This window comes from Chionomys nivalis, chromosome 13 (genome assembly GCF_950005125.1).
Source record: "Chionomys nivalis chromosome 13, mChiNiv1.1, whole genome shotgun sequence".
NCBI classification, from domain to species: Eukaryota; Metazoa; Chordata; class Mammalia; order Rodentia; family Cricetidae; genus Chionomys; species Chionomys nivalis.
In genome coordinates, this window is record NC_080098.1 from 68,484,336 (window position 1) to 68,505,760 (window position 21,425).

At 44.3% G+C, this 21,425-nt stretch overlaps 1 protein-coding gene across 2 annotated transcripts in view; it reads left to right on the forward strand.

Annotated features, from left to right (window-relative positions):
* The window catches only part of Faf2 (Fas associated factor family member 2), a 44,207-nt gene extending 28,222 nt beyond the window's left edge, over nt 1–15,985 (forward strand). For both annotated transcript variants that reach the window (XM_057787859.1, XM_057787860.1), the window contains exons 5-11: nt 2,433–2,571; nt 4,101–4,186; nt 4,288–4,379; nt 6,424–6,601; nt 8,740–8,911; nt 9,699–9,842; nt 12,779–15,985. In XM_057787859.1, the coding sequence (XP_057643842.1) occupies nt 2,433–2,571; nt 4,101–4,186; nt 4,288–4,379; nt 6,424–6,601; nt 8,740–8,911; nt 9,699–9,842; nt 12,779–12,961 (994 nt within the window). In that variant the 3' untranslated portion in view covers nt 12,962–15,985. The remainder of the gene's footprint in view (nt 1–2,432; nt 2,572–4,100; nt 4,187–4,287; nt 4,380–6,423; nt 6,602–8,739; nt 8,912–9,698; nt 9,843–12,778) is intronic.
* Nucleotides 15,986–21,425: the final 5,440 nt, after the last annotated feature.

Genomic DNA, 21,425 nt, shown 5'->3' on the forward strand with positions numbered 1-21,425 from the left:
TTCCTTTCTAACCACCATTATCTATCTCCTAACTTCATACTCAGGAACTTTTACCCTAAACCACCTCTCCTCCACCTGACTGTTCACAGCCCCAGAAGATTTTCTTACTCTGAGACTACCCACTTTGCCATAGGTTGTTGGCATCTTTCTAGGCAGTGTTTTGTACATTTTCCTCTGCCCTTTTGGCAATGCTTAGATTGTTAACACTGGCACCCTTTCGTGTATACACCCAGTTTGTTTCATACCTTCACTAGCAAGCTTTCTCTGTGTACTGTACAAAGGACTTAGCATGGGAAGCCATAGTGTGTTCAGAGCTAGGAAATGTTGAGTGTGACCTGACTTCTGGCAGATCGAGCTTAGCACAGAACATGGTCTAGAGCTACGCCCAGACTTTGTGAGAGACCAAATGTTCACTGGAGGCTGGGCATGGTAGCATGTACCTATACTCCTGTTGAAAATGAGGCAAGAGGATTTTGAGTTTGGGAAGGGATGGGGAGAGTATGAATGAATGAGCATGACATGTAGGCCCACAAATGGAGCTAGAAATACAATATATACAAAGTGCCTCTTTCCAAATTCAGTGGCTTTGTTCTGTTCTGAGTAGCAGAGGCTGGAAATAAGGACCTAGCCACTGCAGATGTTCAAGGAATGAATAATAGTTTCCCCTTGGTCTCTCATTTAATAAGATCCTTTCTATAGCAAAGTTTTTTTTTTTTTTTTCTTGTTTTTATTTTTTTGGCCCTTCTGTGTAGCTCCATCCTGGAACTCTCCCTATAGACCAGCTGGCCTTGAACTCAAAGACCCGCCTGCCTCTGCCTCCTGAGTGCTGGGATTAAAGACTTGTGCCACCACCCACTGATGCAAACTTTGTGACTGCCTGCTTTGTAGTTTTCCCATCTCAGTTTTATTCAGGAATGGGCATGTGGAATGATAAAATCACAATGAAAACTGAGTTGACACATATGTCTTAAATACATTAGCTGTTGAAATACATTGTATTGAGAAACAGTAGACTTTCTTGGGACAATATTTCTTCCTTTCTTTTGTTTTTTTGAGATAGGACTTCTCTGTAGCTTTGGAACCTGTCCTGGAACTAGCTCTTGTAGACCAGGCAGGCCTCGAACTCACAAAGATCCACCTGTCTCTGCCTACCGAGTGCTGGGATTAAAGGTGTGCACCACCACTACCTGGCTGAGAAACAGTAGACTTAAAGCCTTTACCCTTCCTAGAATTTGGACACTTAAAAAGAGATAACCCAAAATAATCTTTCCAGAAAAACAGTCAAACTACCAGCCTTCTGAAGCACTGGTAACTTTTTCTTATATATAGAAGTAATTACATTTTATGTCTTTAATTTTCTTGGAATTATATTGATGAATTTGGTTTGATGACTCAGGAAAAATTATGGAGAATTTGTTAAATTACTAAGAATAGGCAAAAAGTGTAGTCATCTTTTCCTTGCTAAAAATTTAAGTAAATGAATATTGTTTGCTTTCCTTGGAAAAATATGCATGGCATGTTTTTACTAATTTTAATACAACGGTGTCATTCAGGCAACTTAATGTGAAATGTACCACTTCATCCTCCACCCTACTACCTTCTGTGGGAACCCAAAGCATAAAGAAAGGGTAAGGTACAGTATGATAGCATAGGCTTTTTAGGAATAGATGTATAGGCCCATTAGGCTGTGCATCCCTGAATCTAAAGTAGCCACATGTGTATCAGTTTTATGACTCCTTCCACGGATGCCATTAGTGCAGACACATCAAACAAATTTACCTGCTCCTTTGAAGAACAAATGAGTTATGACTAAGTTTAGATTTGAAGTCCCTGTTGATAACTTTAGAGTGTAAGTTAAGAAAATCAGAATCCCAGAAGAACATAAAGGAGAGGAAGCTACAAGTAGGAAGATGCAGAAAGAAGCGTCTACTTTAGAGCAATATTTGTCCCGTGCATTTTTTTTGACTAAGACAAATTATCTGTCTCTGTTGTTGAGTATGGAAATGACTAACCACATATGTCTGTTGAGCACTTGAAACATGGAGGTGTAACTGAGGCACTGAGTTTACCTATATTTAACGTATTTAAATATATAATAGCCATAAATAGTTAGTGGCTGCTATGTTAGACAGTATCGAGGGTTGTGATCTTCCTTACCCAGCCCTTCTGCATAAAACACTCACAGCGGGTTAGGCCAGTGTTGGAATGTTACAGTCCTAGTGTGCGCATTCCTCTTGAGCAGTTAGTGGAACATTTGGCGGCTTTGTGGCTGTGAGCCAGGTCTACCCTCAGGTCTGATGGCCCACTCACTGACCATTCATGTCCCTTTGCTACCACGGCTCTGGCTCTGTGATAAACGTCTGTACAAACTGGCCCACTCCATATGCACTGCAGGAAGCCAATTCATGTGATATTTATTCCTTCCTCCCCAGGTTTGCTCTTCGTTTTATACGGCCTGACCCTCGCAGCCGGGTCACTGACCCTGTTGGGGACATTGTTTCATTTATGCACTCTTTTGAAGAGAAATATGGGAGGGCACACCCTGTCTTCTACCAGGGAACGTACAGCCAGGTCAGTGCCGCAAACCAAATAGATGCCAACCTAACACTATGATTCTGTTCTCAAAGGAAAGTGTAGTGTAGCTCTGATCATGTCGCTCTGATATCAAAAGACTTACATAGCTCTTCATTGGTTATAGGAGAAATTTTTTTAAAAGGACAGGACCAAACCTTTTATCTAGGCCCTCCTTGATCTAATCCCAATCTTCTTTGATGTCTTTTTGCATAACTTGTTTCCCCACTCCCTGGGTTCCAACCACACCCTTCCCTGAACACTTCCCTGCTTCAGTGCCTCGCACATTGTTCCTGTCACCTGGAGTGTCCTTCTAACACCATGACTAATGGGTCCTGCCCACTTCAGACCAGCCCTTCCTCTCCTAACCATTCCATTGTCCCTGTCTTGCCCTACCTTGCTTTCTAAAGTACTAACCTTCCCTTTGTTTTCCATCCCTCTACTTTGAAATTTGCAGCACTTTTACATTCCTCCTTATAGTGGTTTGTGTTCACGTCTTTGCTCTGTTATTAGACCGTATACAGCTTGAAGGAAAAAACCTGAATTTGTTTCGATCCTTTATAGAATTGAATAGAATTTAGACCATAGGCTTAAAGTGGCTCATTTCATTCAAAATAAGCCACAGAGATCTTTCAGGGAGGAAAACTGGGTGATAGGTGTATATAATTTGTCAGAGAAAAATAATCAACACCGTGGACATAGTTCAAAGTTCACACTATTCAGTAGTGTCCAGGATTTCTGATTCTTACCAGGATAAGGGAGGGGTTCACTTTGTTTCTGCTTTTTTCCCCTGCTTCTGTTTTTTCTCAGTTTGTATTCTTGGTGGCTGCTGCTGTCCCACTGAGTAAACATTACATATCTGCTATATAGGCTTAGGGCTTAGGGATGAGGGGGAGAAGTGCTTCTTTATATCATCTTGAGTTAGACTACCATCAGCCCTTCAGAAAATGGAGATTGGAGTGGAAGGACTCAAGCGTATACCATGTATGGCACAAGATTTGTGGACACTGGCTTTGTCTTAGATCTTCTAAACCCTGCACACTCTCGAATGCCTTTGGTGCCCTGGTCCTTCATTCTTGCTTGCATTCCTGTTGGATCCAAATGATTTTTGCAGCATTATTATTATTATTATTATTATTATTATTATTAACAAGAACTTTATAGCTGCTAAGTATCTTTTACATAGTCACAGTCTCCTGTTTTTAAGCCTAAAACAGCTGACTTTCTCTGACTTGTCTGTGTTGCCTTGTCTGCTCTCTTGTGCATGGTGCAGTGCAAATCTAACAGCACTAAAACCTTTTTCAGTAAAATTTGTTGGCTTGGACTTTTCATAGGGAGAAAATGCCAGGGGTGGGTGTAAAGGTAGAAGCCTGAGAAGTACTCAGTCTCTTGCTTTTCTTTCCCCCCATTTCCCTCCCCAGCTTTCTGGTCACCATTGTTGATTAATACATAGTTATATCCATTTGGACCTTTAACCTGAATAAAAGTCAGGATCTTAATAGTGAGTGGTGATCTTCTGTCTGTCGCAGGCACTTAACGATGCCAAGCGGGAGCTTCGGTTTCTTTTGGTTTATCTTCATGGAGATGATCACCAGGACTCCGATGAGTTCTGCCGGTAAGTAGATGAGTTATTTTCTTTCTTTTCTGCCTTTTTTTTTTTTCTGACACTTTCTAGTTGGTGAGATGTTCTTATGTTGTTTTCATCCTGTTCCATAGCAACACGCTCTGTGCACCTGAAGTGGTCTCACTAATAAACAGCAGGATGCTTTTTTGGGCTTGTTCTACAAACAAACCTGAGGGGTACAGGGGTAAGTGGTATTTTTCGCCTCATTGACAGTATCAGAATACCCTGGGGGAAGTCTGGAAAAATGGGCCATGCCATATCTTGGATGTTTGTTCTGTGGTAGACACAATGCTGGTTGTAGTTCTTATTTATGTCTTAATTTTGTCGGTAGTCTTTTTTTTTTTTTTTTTTGGTTTTTCGAGACAGGGTTTCTCTGTGGTTTTGGAGCCTGTCCTGGAACTAGCTCTTGTAGACCAGGCTGGACTTGAACTCACAGAGATTCGCCTGCCTCTGCCTCCCGAGTGCTGGGATTAAAGGCATGCGCCACCAACGCCCGGCTGTCAGTAGTCTTAAGAGATGAAGGTTGTATTGTTTCTTTGATTTTATGAAACAGTCTCAGAGACTAACATAAGACAGTTCCAAGAACATACAGTTAGCACATTCTGAAGCATGATCAGGATTTAACAGACTTTAAGGCCCATTCTTTACAGTTAACTATCACCAGACACTTTCATTTTAAATCAGTCCTGCCCAGCAGCTCACCTCTAATCCTAGCGAACCTTTTACTGCACATTTGTCTTCCTTGTGGTTACAGCAGACTCTTGAGTCTTGTTTGAGTGCTGGAGTGCTGACCATGGATGCAGGCAGTTCAGCTCTTTCTGACAGTAATTCTTAATAAAGATAAATATTTCTTAAAAACTGTCAGAAGAAAGCCAGCCAGCTGTGGTGGTGCACACTTTTTTGTTTGTTTGTTTGGAGCCTGTCCTGGAACTAGCTCTTATAGACCAGGTTGGCCTCGAACTCACAGAGATCCGCCTGCCTCTGCCTCCCTAGTGCTGGGATTAAATATGTGGGCCACCACTTTTAATACAGCGCTCAAGAGGCAGAGACAGATGTGATCTCTGTGAATTTGAGGCCAGCCTAGTCTACAGAGTGAGTTTCAAGACAGTCAGGATTGTTACACAGAGAAACCTTGTCTCGAAAAACAAACAAAACCAAATAGAAATCATCAGAAGAGACAAAGAGCTCAGTCCTTTTGTAACCTTTTTCCTTAGGATTGTGACTAGTGTTCAAATATGCTGCCGCTGCTTCCCTGCATCTTAGTGCTTTTCCCCTTCTATTTGTTTGCTGGTTGGTTTTTTTTGAGACAGAGTTTCTCTGGGTAACAGGCTGACTTTGAACTCAGAGATCCACCTGCCTCTGCTTCCCAAGTGCTGGACTTGTGCCATCACCACCTGGTCTTGCATCTTGATTCTAAATCTTTACTCCTAAATGTTCTGTGAACATTTGGCATGTTTTGCCGCTTGTGTTTTGTCATTCTACTCTAGCTCTGTGGGACTCGTAGATAGATGGCACAAAGGATACTTGTTGTAGAAAGTTATAAAATGTCTTCTTTCTAACATTAGGACAGAGGTGCAGCTGCATTATAGTACATCCTTGGTTCTTTACAGACCAACCTTCTTACTCTATTGGAGTAGAAAAACTAGCCTTGTTAAGGGGAGAAAAAAGATTAGGAACATGAGGTAAGGAAGAAATTAGATGAGGACAAAAAGACATCATATGTACAATAAATAAAATATAAATAAAAAATTTGACTGGAAAAAAAAAAAAAGACAGCATATGTGTGTGCAGAAATCCTGACCAATAGCTGGGTGATGGTGGTGCACACCTTTAATCCATGGAGACAAAACACTGCTTTACATAAAATAGAAATAAATCTTTAAGTGTTTTTTAGCAGTTACAAAAATTTTAAGAAGAAGCCGGGCGGTGGTGGCGCACGCCTTTAATCCCAGCACTTGGGAGGCAGAGGCAGGCGGATCTCTGTGAGTTCGAGGCCAGCCTGGTCTACAAAGGGAGTTCCAGACAGGCTCCAAAGCTACAGAGAAACCCTGTCTCGAAAAAACCAAAAAAAAAAAAAAATTAAGAAGAAACCAGTAGGAAAAAAATTAGGCAGAGAAGAAATGACACCCACCTTTTACTCCAGCCAAGATTAAGGCATTCTGTCAGTATGCAAAGTCTGTGGTTGATCTGTTTCATCCCCATGTCTTACCCTTGGGTCTTTCTGTCAGTTTCACAGGCTTTACGAGAGAATACCTACCCTTTCCTGGCTATGATTATGTTGAAAGATCGCCGTATGACTGTGGTGGGACGGCTAGAAGGCCTCATCCAACCTGATGACCTCATCAACCAGCTGACATTTATAATGGATGCAAACCAGACTTACCTGGTGTCAGAACGCCTAGAAAGGTACCAGGGAGTTCCTTTCTAAAAAGAGACAGAGGTTGTGTTTGAAGGACTGACCTGAGCTCCACAAACTTCTTTCCCTTGTTTTACATCCTTTAAGCTTTTGCTTCACGTTGATGAATAGTTTAGAAGGCTGAACATTATAGAAAGGATTTAATGTGAAAAGGTGGACTGGTTATAGCTTCTTCCCCATTGCTTGAATTTTGTACAGTAATTATAGAAAATTTGTAATGGGGAAGTCAAGGAAGTTGAAAACAGTCATAGTTCTAGAGTACTTTTAATTTTGTAGACACCTGTCCACACCTCTGTCTGCCTTATAATAGAAAACAAACAGCCCAAACAGCCGGGCGGTGGTGGCGCACGCCTTTAATCCCAGCAGCACTTGGGAGGCAGAGGCAGGCGGATCTCTGTGAGTTCAAGGCCAGCCTGGTCTACAAGAGCTAGTTCCAGGACAGGAACCAAAAACTATGGAGAAACCCTGCCTCGAAAAACTCAAAAAAAAAGGGGCTGGAGAGATGGCTCAGTGGTTAAGAGCATTGCCTGCTCTTCCAAAGGTCCTGAGTTCAATTCCCAGCAACCACATGGTGGCTCACAACCATCTGTAATGAGGTCTGGTGCCCTCTTCTTGTCTTCAGGCATACACGCAGAAAGAATATTGTATACATAAAAAATAAATAAACGTTAAAAAAAAAAAGAAAAACTCAAAAATAAAAAAAGAAAAAAAAGGAAAACAAACAAAGGGCCTGCTTGTCTGGCCGTCCTCAAAACAGATCACTTTTGGTGCCCAATGTGTAAGTGGTTTCGCCCACACGCCAGACTAGCACTTAGTTCTGCAGCAGCTACCTACAGCTAGGTGTCTGCTTAATCAGTTCACTTCTAACCCTCTTGTTGAGAGTGCAAGCTCCAAGGCTGTCCCCCTTTCACTTTAGACGCCAATTGCGACTCCTGCCTTCTTTCGCGTGTATTTTAAGAACCGTTTCTCGCCGGGCGGTGGTGGCGCACGCCTTTAATCCCAGCACTCGGGAGGCAGAGGCAGGTGAATCTCTGTGAGTTCGAGACCAGCCTGGTCTACAAGAGCTAGTTCCAGGACAGGCTCCAAAACCATAGAGAAACCCTGTCTTGAAAAACCAAAAAAAAAAAAAAAAAAGAACCGTTTCTCAAGGCTCCCACAGCTTGCATGTTGATTTGTTTACTTGCGCAGTTCAGCGAACCCGGGGAAGCACTCATCTTCACTTGTTTGAACTCTAGAGAGATTGTTTGAATTGTGACCTTTCAGGATCTAGTGCATACTTCATCCCAGGAGTGTGATCAAGACATAAATAATCCCAGCCCTTGAGAGGCATAGGCAGGCAGGTCTTTGTGAGTTCAAGGCCAGCCTGGTCTACAGAGCAAGTTACTGGACAGCCATGTCTACACAGAGAAACCCTGTCTTGAAAAACAAACAAAAAAAAAAAGAAGAAGAAATAAGGTAGGGGCTGGCTAGGAGATGGCTCAGCGGTTAAGAACATGCACTTGTTTCACAGAGGACCCCGTTTCAGTTCCCAGCACTTAAGTCCAGTCAGCTCATGACTGGACTGCAGCTCTAGGAGATCAAACACCTTCAAGGGCACCTGTGTGTTCTCTCTCTCTCTCTCTCTCTCTCTCTCTCTCTCTCTCTCTCTCTCTCTCTCACACACACACACACCCTACCTTTTTTTTTTTGAGACAGGGTTTCTTTGTGGAGTCCTGGCACTTGCTCTGTAGACCAAGCTGGCTTCAAACTCACAGAGATCTTCCTGCCTCTGCCTCCTGAGTTCCTATAAGCCAGGCATTCTCTCAGTTGTGTTTTCCTCTTCTCAGGTAACTCCAGCTTGAGTCAAATCGATGGGTAAATAAATAGTAGCAACCAGGACACTGTCTCAGGAAAAAAAAAAATTTTTTTTTAATTAAATAAAAACATGTGGGCATGTCTCTAATCTCAGTACTTGAAAAGCTGAAGCAGGAGGATCTCAAGCTAGCGGCTAGCCTTCAAGATGGGAGTGGGAGGAACACAGTCAAGAACTATACTTGCCTAGGGAGACAGGAGTGAGGGAGGAGGAAGACATGTTACGAAAACAGTTGTCAAATAAGGGTTGTGTTTGGTGTTTTTGATCTGTCCGTAGGGAAGAAAGGAACCAGACCCAAGTGCTGAGACAACAACAAGATGAAGCCTACCTGGCTTCTCTCAGGGCAGACCAGGAGAAAGAAAGGAAAAAGAGAGAGGAACGAGAGAGGAAACGCCGAAAGGAGGAGGAGGTGCAGCAGCAAAAGCTGGCAGAGGAGAGGAGGCGGCAGGTGAACCATGTCTCTGTTCTTGTCATTCCCAGCATGCCCAGACTTTGTCACCCATGGCTTTGTGTGTGAAGGCAGAGTTGAGTTGGCATTATGGATAATTGTTTCCCATCTTACCTGTTCTCGATATCAGTGTTAGCAGACTGGCATTTCGTTCACGGTGTTTTTAGTGTGTATTGTCGTTTGCTTACAGCCAGGATCCTTTTCCCTCCAAATACTGAAATGCATAGACACAGTCAGCAATACAGGGAGCACAGTAACGTTGTTCCACATTTCTTGCCAAGTTGGTTTTGTGGGGAGGGGGAGAAGTTGTTTTTATGATTTTATCCATAGGTGTAGTGGTACACTCCTTCAATTCCATCACTTGGAAATCAGAAGCAGATGGATCTTTGTCAGTTTGAAGCCAGACAAGGCTACATGAGAACCTGCTTCAGTCAATCAGTCAATCAATGAGATTTTGTCTAGGTGTGTATATGTGATGTGTGAGTGCTGGCACACAGTGCCACAGTGCTTCTGTGAAGGTCAAAAGACAACTTTGGGGAGTCATTCTCTCCTTCCACCCATAACAGTTTCTGAGGATGGAACTTGGTCTCTCTTTTTAGGCTCCTACCTTCAGGGCCCACACACCTTTATCTGCTGAGCTCTCCTGCCAGCCCCCGGGAGAGTTCCCTACATTTATTGTTCATTAGATTTTCTTCTTATGCGCAGTAAACCTACATAGCCATTGTATTCCTGGTTTCTTATTTCCCTACTTAAGCCATAGCCTTACCTTTGTTTTGTGTTTCTCTAGAACTTACAGGAGGAAAAGGAAAGAAAGTTGGAATGCCTGCCTCCTGAGCCATCCCCAGATGACCCTGAAAGTGTCAAGATCATTTTCAAGTTACCCAATGATACCAGAGTAGAGAGACGGTTCCATTTTTCACAGTCTCTAACAGTAAGGATCACCTAAGCCAGATGATATATGCAATTTTAGGCTGTAGATGTGTGTTTGTTGCATGTGTGCTATGGTGTGCAGGTGAAGATCAAAGGACACATTATGGGAGTCCAATCCCCTTCCTCTCTGTAGGTTCTTGGGTTGGAATCTTTTGGCTTGGGAAAAAGGACCTTTACCTGCTGAGCTCTTAGATACGGTGCCTCCCCACCCCTTTAACTTTAAACTGAAAATACATTGTGTTTGGAACTAGACACACAAGTGGTTAATACAGAAAACAAGACCCAAAGGACTAGAACAGAATGAAAATGAGGTGGTGGCTTGGAAGAGAAGAAATAACTCAATTTATGTGTTTATTTATATTGAGAGGAGAGCGTTTTGGGGAGGTGGGTTGTTTTTTCAGTGCTGGGGATGGAGTTAAGGGTCTCCCATATGCTAGCAGGCATTCCAACATTGAGCTACAACTCCAGCTCTTATAATCTCCAAAATAAGATTAATGTATTTTATGTATATGTGTGTTTGTTTTGTTTTTTCGAGATAAGGTTTCTCTGTAGGCTTGGCTCTCCTAAAACTCACTTTATAGACTAGACTGGCCTTGAACTCAGAGATCAGCCTGTCTCTGCCTTCCCAGTGCTGGGGTTAATGTATGTTTTATCTGCATGTACATCTACACATCAGAAGAGGACATCAGATTCCATGAGAATTACATGAGACTACAGTCATAGATAGTTGTGAGCCACCATGTGGGTGCTGGGAATTGAACTCAAGACCTCAGAAGCAAGCCGGGCGGTGATGGTGCACGCCTTTAATCACAACACTTGGGAGGCAGAGGCAGGTGGATCTCTGTGAGTTCGAGACCAGCCTGGTCTATCTACAGAGCTAGTTCCAGGACAGGCTCCAAAACCACAGAGAGCCGGGCGATGGTGGCGCATGCCTTTAATCCCAGCACTTGGGAGGCAGAGGCAGGCGGATCTCTGTGAGTTCGAGACCAGCCTGGTCTACACAGCTAGTTCCAGGACAGGCTCCAAAGCCACAGAGAAACCCTGTCTCGAAAAGCCAAAAAAAAAAAAAAAACCTCAGAAGCAGCCAGTCTTTTTTTTGGATTTTTCGAGACAGGGTTTCTGTCCTGGAACTAGCTCTTGTAGACCAGGCTGGTCTCGAACTCACAGAGATCCTCCTGCCTCTGCCTCCCAAGTGCTGGGATTAAAGGCATGCTCCACCACCGCCCGGCGCAGCCAGTTCTTTTAACCACGAAGTCATCTCTCCAGCCTAGAATTTTTAATTAGGTAACATAAATGTGCCTCCCAGAAGCAGGCTGATCTCTGTGAGTTTGAGATCTACATGGTCTATGTGGTAAATTCTAGGCCAGTCCCAACACAATGAGACCCTATCATAAAGAAATAAAAAGGCTAACTACAGGGGAAAGTCATCCCTAGATCCTATGGGTGGTCACAAAGCAGCTGAGGCTGCTCAGTTATTATAAGCACTTGTTTCTCATCCAGAGGACCTGAGTTTGGTTCTCATCACCCACTTGAGGTGGTTCACAACCACCTGTGACTTAAGTGCTCCATAGCCTTGCTCTCATGTGCATACACCCATCCAGTATTCCCACCCCTTCCCCTGACAACCATAGATACACATCATTTTAAAATAGATTTTGTTTTTTTAAAGCAGTTGACTGGGTTCTGGAGAGATGGCTCAGCGGTTAAGAGCACTGACTGCTCTTCCAGAGGACCTGGGTTCAATTCGCAGCACTCACAAGGCAGCTCACAAGTTCCAGTGGATATGATTTCTCTCACACAGACATGCAGGTCAAACACCAATGCACAGTAAAAAAAAAAAAAAAAAAGAAAAAAAATTAAAGAAAAAAATAAATTAAAAAAAACAAAAACATTTGACTTCCTTTCAAACATGGAGACCCAGCTGCTACTCAGCCTATTCTGTTTTTTTGCTAAAATATGAAGTGAGGAACCTGTATTAATATCAACACATTTAAAAGACTGAAAAACCACATGCCTTGGCATTTTCAGAGTACTTCCCTGTGAAGCACTACCAGTTAGAGAATGCCTACAGAGGGAGTACCAGGCAGGCTCCTGAGTCACGTGACCAGAGTGAGCGTCATAAGTAATAGAACAAAGGGAAGGTGTGCCCTGCCCAAATGGGTGCCCTGAGTGATGCCCTTTATCTGCTTGACCTTCTGCAGAGATGCCTGACTCTGAACTCCACAGAGTAACAGAGTTGCTTTCAGGCTAAACAAGACTGAAATATGCGATACAATTCTACCATAGACCAGTTTACCTAGAAAAAGAAAACCAGTTTGAGTGGGGCCCAAATAATAACATAATAACATAATAAAATAATGAATAAAATAATAGTAATTAATATATAAGTAAAATAAATAATATAAACATATAATGCAAAATAAAATATATAATATGGATATAAAATTAAATAATAAACATCTACATAATAATAAAATAATAACAATGCAGCATTTATAGATACAGCCATCTATATATAGAATTACTGGATGAATTTTGCCTTTCTCTCTTCCTCTTTCTCTCTCTCTCTCTCTCTCTTTGGTTTTTCAAGACAGGTTTTCTCTAACTGCCCTGGAACTAGCTCTTGTAGACCAGGCTAGCTACAAACTCACAGAGATCCACCCGCCTCTGTCTCTGGAGTGCTGGGATTAAAGGTGTGCGCCACCACCACCTGGCCTGGTGAATTCTTAAAAAGAGCTACCACATATTTTTCCAGGGAACTAAACCTACTTGCAGTAGAATCCCATTGTGATATGACATCTGTGTGCTGGGTCATCCTGGGAAGATGGGGACCTGTGACTTGACGATGCTGTGGGCTGGGTCATCTGGGGAAGGTTGGGGACATATGACTTGACACTGTGTCTTCTCACTGCCTTGTTTCCTGTGTGGCATCTGCAGGTCATCCATGACTTCTTATTCTCCTTGAAGGAAAGCCCTGAGAAGTTTCAGATTGAAGCCAATTTCCCAAGACGGGTCCTGCCGTGTGTCCCTTCAGAGGAATGGCCCACCCCTCCCACACTGCAGGAGGCAGGACTTGGCCACACAGAAGTTCTCTTTGTTCAGGACCTGACAGATGAATGACACTTTTATGCCTCCTCCCTCCCACCCCAATCCCTAAAAAAATGGAAAAACAAAGAGAACAAGAGATAAATTCATAATATTATTATAATACAATATTTTTTTTAAGAAAACTGCTGCATCCTAAGGAAGGATCAGAAACCATGCTGCCTGCAAAAGTCACAACCTGGCCGGGCGGTGGTGGCGCACGCCTTTAATCCCAGCACTCGGGAGGCAGAGGCAGGCGGATCTCTGTGAGTTCGAGACCATCCTGGTCTACAAGAGCTAGTTCCAGGACAGGAACCAAAAAGCTACGGAGAAACCCTGTCTCGAAAAAATCAAAAAAAAAAAAAAAAAAAAAAAGTCACAACCTGTGTGCGTGTGCAAGGTCAGCAGTGAGTATACCTGCTCGGCAGACTCGCCTTCCCGCAGCCTCACCACACACCTTCCAGAGAAGAGACTTCTCCCTCAACCCATCCATTGTCCCGAGTGGGGAAGGAGACATTCCCACGGTTTCTCATTCATTCTTGCTTTTATAGAAAACACAGATGGAAACCTCCACCAACCAACTACAGCAGCATCTCCTGAGGACTAGGGGAAGCGAGGATGGAACAGACTGCCCAGTTTACGAATAACCCTGTTTCTGTTTGTTTTGTAATGATAATGACCAAAGGAATGAGGCTGACTTAGGTGTATTTTTTTTCCTTGAATTTATTTGGTAAAGAGCCAATGCCCTGGTTTTCTTAGCCCCAGGTAGTGTAATAAAAGTGCCCTGGGCTAACTTGCGCTTACTTCTGCCATTGCTCCTCTCATGTTCCCAGAGAGGTCATTTGTTTGGTACAGTTCTGCCACTTGTGTATCCTGTTTCGAGCAATGAGAGGAATTCTGGGTTTGTGACCCACAGAGGCTGTGTGTGGGGTGTGTACTCACCTTTACACAGAACTGCAGCTCTTCTTTGGCATCTGTACCAGGTGGTGGTGAGGGTCTGGTTCCCTCGGCACATGCTGCTCCTTCCCAGTTTTCCTAACTCACCAAGCTTGGTGCCTTTCCAGAGGACTAGTGGAACCCACCCTCGGGCCACCATTCACCTGTGTCCGTCCACCGGCCCTGTTCAGTGCAAGTGTGATAGTGATGTTTTAAATGCTGCAGTTCTGGGAGGCAGAGGCAGGCGGATCTCTGAGTTTCAGGCCAGCCAGAGCTACAAAGTGAAACCCTGTCTCCATTGGGGAAATGGGACTTCCCAGCCTGTGTGAGCCGTGGGAAGAAGGACACATTCACTTTCTGATGAGGCTGCTTACCAGAGGCAGCTCCTAGCCTTCCTCCTTTGCCATGGTGAAGCAACAGGAGCTTTTTCCCCTTTTTCTAAACATCTCATCTGTGGTTTAGTTTATGGTAGTGGGTACATAGTGAAGCTGTGCATTAACACATGCCAGCGTGTACTGACAAGGATTCCTAAGTGCGGGCTAGCTACACTGGTAACAGACTGACACATTGCAGCCCCGTGGAGTCCCCGTGGTCGTTATATACCACGAGACAAGGCATTCCAGTCAAGGGAAAGCATGGCTTGTGTTGTCACCTCCAGAAGCCCCTCCTAACTAGAGCCACAGCCCTCCATGGCTTCCACTGTTAGAGTAGGCGTGGTGAGGATGGCTCGCGGAGTCCCTGAAAAACCCCAGAATGTCCTGTGGCCTTAGCACAGGGCTCTACATTCTACCTTAGGAAACATTAGCTCTGCTTGCTGTCTGATGCCAGAACTGCAGTGATGGGACTGGATGGCCCTCAGATGAAGTCTGTCTCGGTGACAGCTATGCAGAGGGACTTTTTCACCTGGAGCAGCCTCCCTCTCAGTTTGTAGTCGCTGTCTGTCTGCCTGGCACACAGGCAGCTGTTCTGTGGAAGTCTCTTGCTCACGCCTGCTTGAGGATGCTCCGATTTTCCCCCTTAATCTCATTCTGTAATGTATATATTCTATGCTTCTTGCCTTTTGAAAACTACAAAATGATAACTAGGTGCCAGAGTACTAAAGCAAGGGCCCTTCCTGTTTCCCGCTCTCAAACAGTGGGTGAGGCCGGGCGGTGGTGGCGCCTTTAATCCCAGCACTCGGGAGGCAGAGGCAGGCGGATCTATGTGAGTTCGAGACCAGCCTGGTCTACAAGAGCTAGTTCCAGGACAGGCTCCAAAACCACAGAGAAACCCTGTCTCGAAAAAACCAAAAAAAAAAAAAAAAAAAAAAACAAAAAACAGTGGGTGAGTACCACCACCCTGGTTCTGTGGCTCTATGGTATCTGCAAGACGGTTCATTTTCTTGCTGCTCCTAGTTCTGTCTGGGCGCCATTTCCCCCTTTCCTACATGAAATAAGAATTTGACTTTTGTCCCTCATGGCTGTAGAATCTTTGACTCCCTAAGACCTGTGAGCTTGAAGAGACTGGCAAGCTTTTGTTTTTGTTTAAATTGCTTCTGGGCAAGTTATGGATGATAGAAGCACTTGTTTCAAGTTCTGTCCCTTACTCCCCACGGAAGTAGCGTGAGCTGAAATTCTGCAGTCCCAGTGGGTCCAGTCTGGTCTTCTGAAGAGTTGTCTGCAGCAAATAGGGTTGTTTTTGTTTGTCCTCCTTGCTTCCACCAAAAGATAGTAGAGAAAGAGATGACAGGAGAACTCTTGTCTATAAAAATAGTATAGAATTTCCAGCTTATCAGCTATTATGAATATTGCTAATGGTGCCAAGGCCAACAAAGGAGTTTCAGAAACTGAGAAGTAGCCCCCAGAACACAAAATCAGAGGGTGTCGCCTGGTGCTGAACAGGGAACTTGCACCTTACAGCTAGGTGGGTTTTCTGTTTGACGGGGGGGGGGGGAGAGTTTGACTTGAGAACACAGCAACAGAAAATCTGTCCACAAAAGATGCAGTGCCCCGTCCTGTACTGCACCTGCGTAGTTAACAATAGTTTCCTGAAGAAATCTAGTGTACTTCAAATTTTTTTCATAAAGGTTTACATTGTATTGTAGGTTAACATTAAAGGTTTTATAACAAAAAAAAAATATGTAACCAGCTGTGGGTCTTCTGTCTAGAAACTTTCCCGTGTGAAGGGAAGTGGGAAAGGCAATGTGGAAAAGAATCAAGGGAGACCTTACACGGATACACTGTATCCCTGTGAAGAACAGCGAATGGAGGAAGAGGAGCTGCGTCAGATTTCAGCTGTTCCTTACCAACTCTGGGACCAAAGGCAGCTTTAGTTTCCCCAATTGTAAATGAAACTAACGACTTGCCTTGGGAGTTTTTTGGTGGTGGTGGTTTTTTTTTTTTTTTTTTTTGGTTTTCAAGACAGGGTTTCTCTGTGGCTTTGGAGCCTGTCCTGGAACTAGCTCTGTAGACCAGGCTGGTCTCGAACTCAGAGATCCGCCTGCCTCTGCCTCCCGAGTGCTGGGATTAAAGGCGTGCGCCACCATCGCCCGGCTGCCTTGGGAGAAGTTTGAAGAGTAAAAGAAGTGTTTGCTCCCCTGTCCCACAGGAATGGATTTTGAAGGGGCTTTGTCATTCAAGAGTAGCTATCTGTTCCTGTCCAGCAGAGCTGTTCTCACAGAAATGTCTAGCAGCCGGACGGTGGTGGCGCACGCCTTTAATCCCAGCACTCGGGAGGCAGAGGCAGGCGGATCTTTGTGAGTTCGAGACCAGCCTGGTCTACAAGAGCTAGTTCCAGGACAGGCTCCAAAACCACAGAGAAACCCTGTCTCGAAAAAACCAAAAAAAAAAAAAAAAGAAAAAAGAAATGTCTAGCAAAGAATCCCCTCCAGGGACAACTTTTGCTTCTGCTGTCATTGAAGCCTCAGCCTTTCTCTTCTTTGCCCTTTACTGGAGTAGGGAACTCATCCGAGAATTCCAGGATCCTTGTCACCTTTCTGTCTCCAAAGATGGGTTGGTGGTTTATTTCTCTAGCCTTTAAAATTTTTATGTGTATGCCGGGCGGTGGTGGCGCACGCCTTTAATCCCAGCACTTGGGAGGCAAAGGCAGGTGGATCTCTGTGAGTTCGAGACCAGCCTGGTCTACAGAGCTAGTTCCAGGACAGGCTCCAAAACCACAGAGAAACCCTGTCTTGAAAAACCAAAAAAAAAAAAATTTTATGTGTATGGGTGTTTTACCTGCATTTATATCTGCATCACGTGTGTACAGCTCCATCTTTTTAAAGTACATGGTAAGCATAAATTTAACCTGTGCCCAGACTAAGACGGCAAGACTTTATTCACCTAAGGCCAGAAGATACTAAAAATGGACATTTCACAATTTATTGAAAGTTTGCCTATAAAAATTGTGGCAATAACAGAAGCAGACTATTTAAACTCTGATGCCAGACACAAGTGGTTTTAAAGTCCTGGCTTTGGCGATAATTCTGGTCATGTGATCTCAGTTCTTTAGGCCGAGGTTTCAGCAGCTATCAAGTGGACTGGCTGTAGCACTTTGTTTCTTGAGACAGGGTCTCCCTGTGTACCCCTGGCTGACCTGGAACCCTGACCTTGAACTCAGATCAACAAGTAACAGTGTTAAAGGCTGCACCACCACGCCTGGCCTGGCGGTAGCATTTTAGCTTGACTGAGTGAGTTTCTACATACTGTACAGAAGGTGTTTGCTAAGAGCCCTAATGTTTTCTGCAATGTGTTGTTTGCTCAGTGAAAGTTTTCCGGGGTGGGCTGGAGTACAGCTCAGTAGCAGACAATGGCACGGTGTGCATGGAGGTTTGAGGTTTCTTCCTAGAGACAGAAACTCAACCAAGTATGAATAAGGGGTCGGGGCAAAGTGGGACTTTGCTTGTTGGCAGGTAGTGCCTGGTTCTGACATACCTCCTTTGCAGCACCTTTGAAACTCCTGTGTGCTTAAAAAAACAAAGACAAGTTAGATTTTCATTTATTTTGGGAAAAAAGCGGTCAAGGGGCAGAAGGAAGGGGTCAGTTCTCTCCTCCTATGTGGATACTAGGGATTGACTGATGTCAGGGCTGGCAGCAAGCACCTCTACCTGCTGAGCCAGGTCCCTGGCTCTGCTGAAGCCCCTTCCATACACCTAGAAGCTCAACTGCCATGCCTGATGAACCTTCACAACCCGAGTACTTTATGTCCATTTTGCTAACTCAGGATGACACTCCACAACCCCCAGAGGCTTGCAGCTGGGTGGTGGTAGTGCACACTTTTAATCCCAGCACTCAGGAGGCAGAGGCAGGTTATCTCTGAGTTCGAGGCCAGCTTGGTCTACAGAGGGAGTTCCAGGACAGCCAAGGCTACACAGAGAAACCCTATCTCGAATCCCCCCCCCCCAAATAAACAATTTAGGCTTGCTTTCCCTGTAAGAGGAAGCCTGCATGTGGGAAACTGGGCATGGCCATCTCTCCAGTACCGGCACTTTCAAGGCCGAGGCGGGAAGGTTTAGGTAAGCCCACACTGGGCTACACAGACCCTAAAGAAACAGGCTGTCTGTCTTAGAAGCCTCCTGGTTCCCTATGACCGATCAGCAGCAATCAGGATCTGTTCTGTCATTTGATGGATAGCCCTGAAGTACAAGGCTGAGGCACGTGCCATCTACCTGGACCACTTTGTCCCCATCTGACTGTTACCCGCCATTCTCCAGGTGTTGATAACCCATGACTCTCACGTCTACAATGAGGATTCCCTAAAATTTTTGCTCTTGCTCCTTTTTTTTTTTTTAAAGATTGTGTATGTATGTTTGCCTGTATGTTGGTGTGTGCACTACTTCTGTGCTTGATATCCTCAAAGGCAAGAGAGTGTTGGGGGCTTTGGAACTGGAGTTATGGACAGTTCACCTATATGGGTGGTGGGTGCTAAGAGCAAATCTGGGTCCTCTCTTAGAGCAGCCAGTGCTCCTATCCACTGATTCATCACATCAGCCCATGACTTTTCTTCTTGTGATGCTGGGAATCAAACCTAAGGCAGCATTTTAGGCCTTGTAGGTATGGCATTTCCGTTGTTTTGTTTGTTTGAGACAAGAGCTTTCTATTATGTAGCTCAGGCTGTCCTGGAGCTCCCTATGTAGATCAGGCTGGCCTCACACACACAGAGATCCTTCTGCCTCAGTCTCCCAAGTTCTGGAATTGAAGGTATGCACCATCATGCCTGGCTGGTATTTTTGATTATTTTTATGTATTATATGTGTATGAGTGAAAGTGTGTGTAAAGATTTATGCAGGAGCCTGTGGACATCAGAAGAGGGCATCAGATCACCTGGAACTGGAATTATAGGTATTATAGGTAGTTGTGAGCCACTATGTGGGTGCTAGGATTCAAACCCAGGTCCTACACAAGAACAGTAAACACTACTCCTTAACTGTCAAACAATATTCAGCCCTTGGCTATGTTTTTAATAAGACATACTTTGCATAAATACTCAGATTTTTAAATCCGCACAAAGGTTGATGCATATGCCCAAAATGGAGATTTAGAGGACTTCAGTCACCTCAATGTTATTTGAGTACAGCTCCTTAGTAGCCTCTTAGGAGAGGACCTCCCTTTGCCTTTCATCATAGGAGGGAGGACCACACTCTGCCTTTTGCTGTAGGCAGTGGTGTGGGCTCTTGGTTTGTTTGCTTTTGAGTGGTGTGTGTGTGTTGTTGATGATGACTGAATTTAGGAACCTGTGATGTGATGGTACCATTGCACTCCATCCTCAGCATTCAGGGCAATTATCAGCCTCTGTGGGGGAGGTGGGAAAGAGAGATTATTGTTTTTCTAACTATGGTTTTTTAGTTTGTTCGTTTATTTATTTATTTAGTTAGTTAGTTAGTTTTTTTTTCCAGGCAGGGTTTCTCTGTGTAGCCCTGGCTGTCCTGGAACTTGCTCTGGTCTGTAGACCAGACTGGTCTTGAACTCACAGAGATCCTCCTACCTCTGGCTCCCGAGTGCTGGGATTAAAGGTGTGTGCCACCACCTGGCAAACATAGATCCACGTTAGTTCATTTTTTTTAATGATGGTTAAATTCAGGAAGCACAGAAAAACAGGAGAGTGAGGGATAATGGCGTACGTGTGCAACCACACCACTAGGGAGACTGAGGCAGAAGCAATCGGAAGCCAGTCTAGGCTACATAGAGCCTGGTCAAAAAAAAAAAAAAAAAAAAAAAACCGCCCAGGGGGCTGGAGAGATGGCTCAGAGGTTAAGAGCACTGACTGCTCTTCCAGAGGTCATGAGATCAATTCCCAGCAACCACATGGTGGCTCACAGCCATCTATAATGAGATCTGGTGCCCTCTTCTGGCATGCAGGCATACACGGAAGGAAGGTTGTATACATAATAAATAAATAAATCTGGGGCTGGAGAGATGGCTCAGTGGTTAAGAGCACTAACTGCTCTACCAGAGGTCATGAGTTCAATTCCCAGCAACCACATGATGGCTCACAACCATCTATAATGAGATCTAGTGCCCTCTTCTGGCGTTTGGGCATACATGGAGGCAAAATGTTGTATACACAATAAATAAATAAATCTTTTAAAAAATAAATCTTAAAAAAAAAAAGCCCGGCCGGGCGATGGTGGCGCACGCCTTTAATCCCAGCACTCGGGGGCAAAGGCAGGTGGATCTCTGTGAGTTCGAGACCAGCCTGGTCTACAGAGCTAGTTCCAGGACTTTAAGTCCAGCATTCCAGAGGCAGTGACAGGCAGATCTCTGAGTGAGTTCCAGTACAGCCAAGTCTGTACAGAGAAACCCTGTCTCAAAAATCCAAACAAATAAACAAAACAACCACACTCTGTTTGCAGGCAAAATACCAATGCACATAAAATAAAAATAAATAATACCATGCCCATACTCAGCAGAGATGCCTGCTGTTAATATTCTAGTCAGTTTTATTACATTTTATTTATTAATTTACTTTGTGTATGGAGAGGATCATGCCACACTATGTGGGTGGAGCTCAGAGGATAATTTGTGTGAATTGTTTACTGCTCATAAAATCTTTTTTTAGGCTGAGGCTATAGCTGAGTGGCAGAGTGCTCAGTAGTGGCGTGCACAAGGGCCAGGGTTCCATCCCAGTACCAAAAACATACATAGAAAACCAGGACTTTAAAAAGGATTTCTAGTTCCAAGACAGCCAGTGCTACACAATGAAACAAAACATTTCTTACTACATTCATTCTTTTAAGTTTTTAAAGATTTATTATTTTAAGCCCATGAGTTTTTTGCCTGCATGTGTGTCTGGTGCCTGTGGAGGTCAGAAGAGGGGGTCAGCTCCCTGGGCCTGCAGCTACAGGGGGTTGGGAGCCACTATGTGGGTGCTGGGAACTGAGCTGGCTCCTCTGAAAGAGCAGCCAGTGCTCTTAACCTCTGAGCCCCAGCCCCAGCATTTATTTCTATTATAGTGTGTGTGTGTGTGTGTGTGTGTGTACACACAAAAGGCAGAGAAGAACTTTCAGGATTTGGTTTTCTGTGGGCTCTTGCTCCACTACTTCTATGGAAATGACAATGCAAAGGACTGTATCATCTAAATTGGGGGG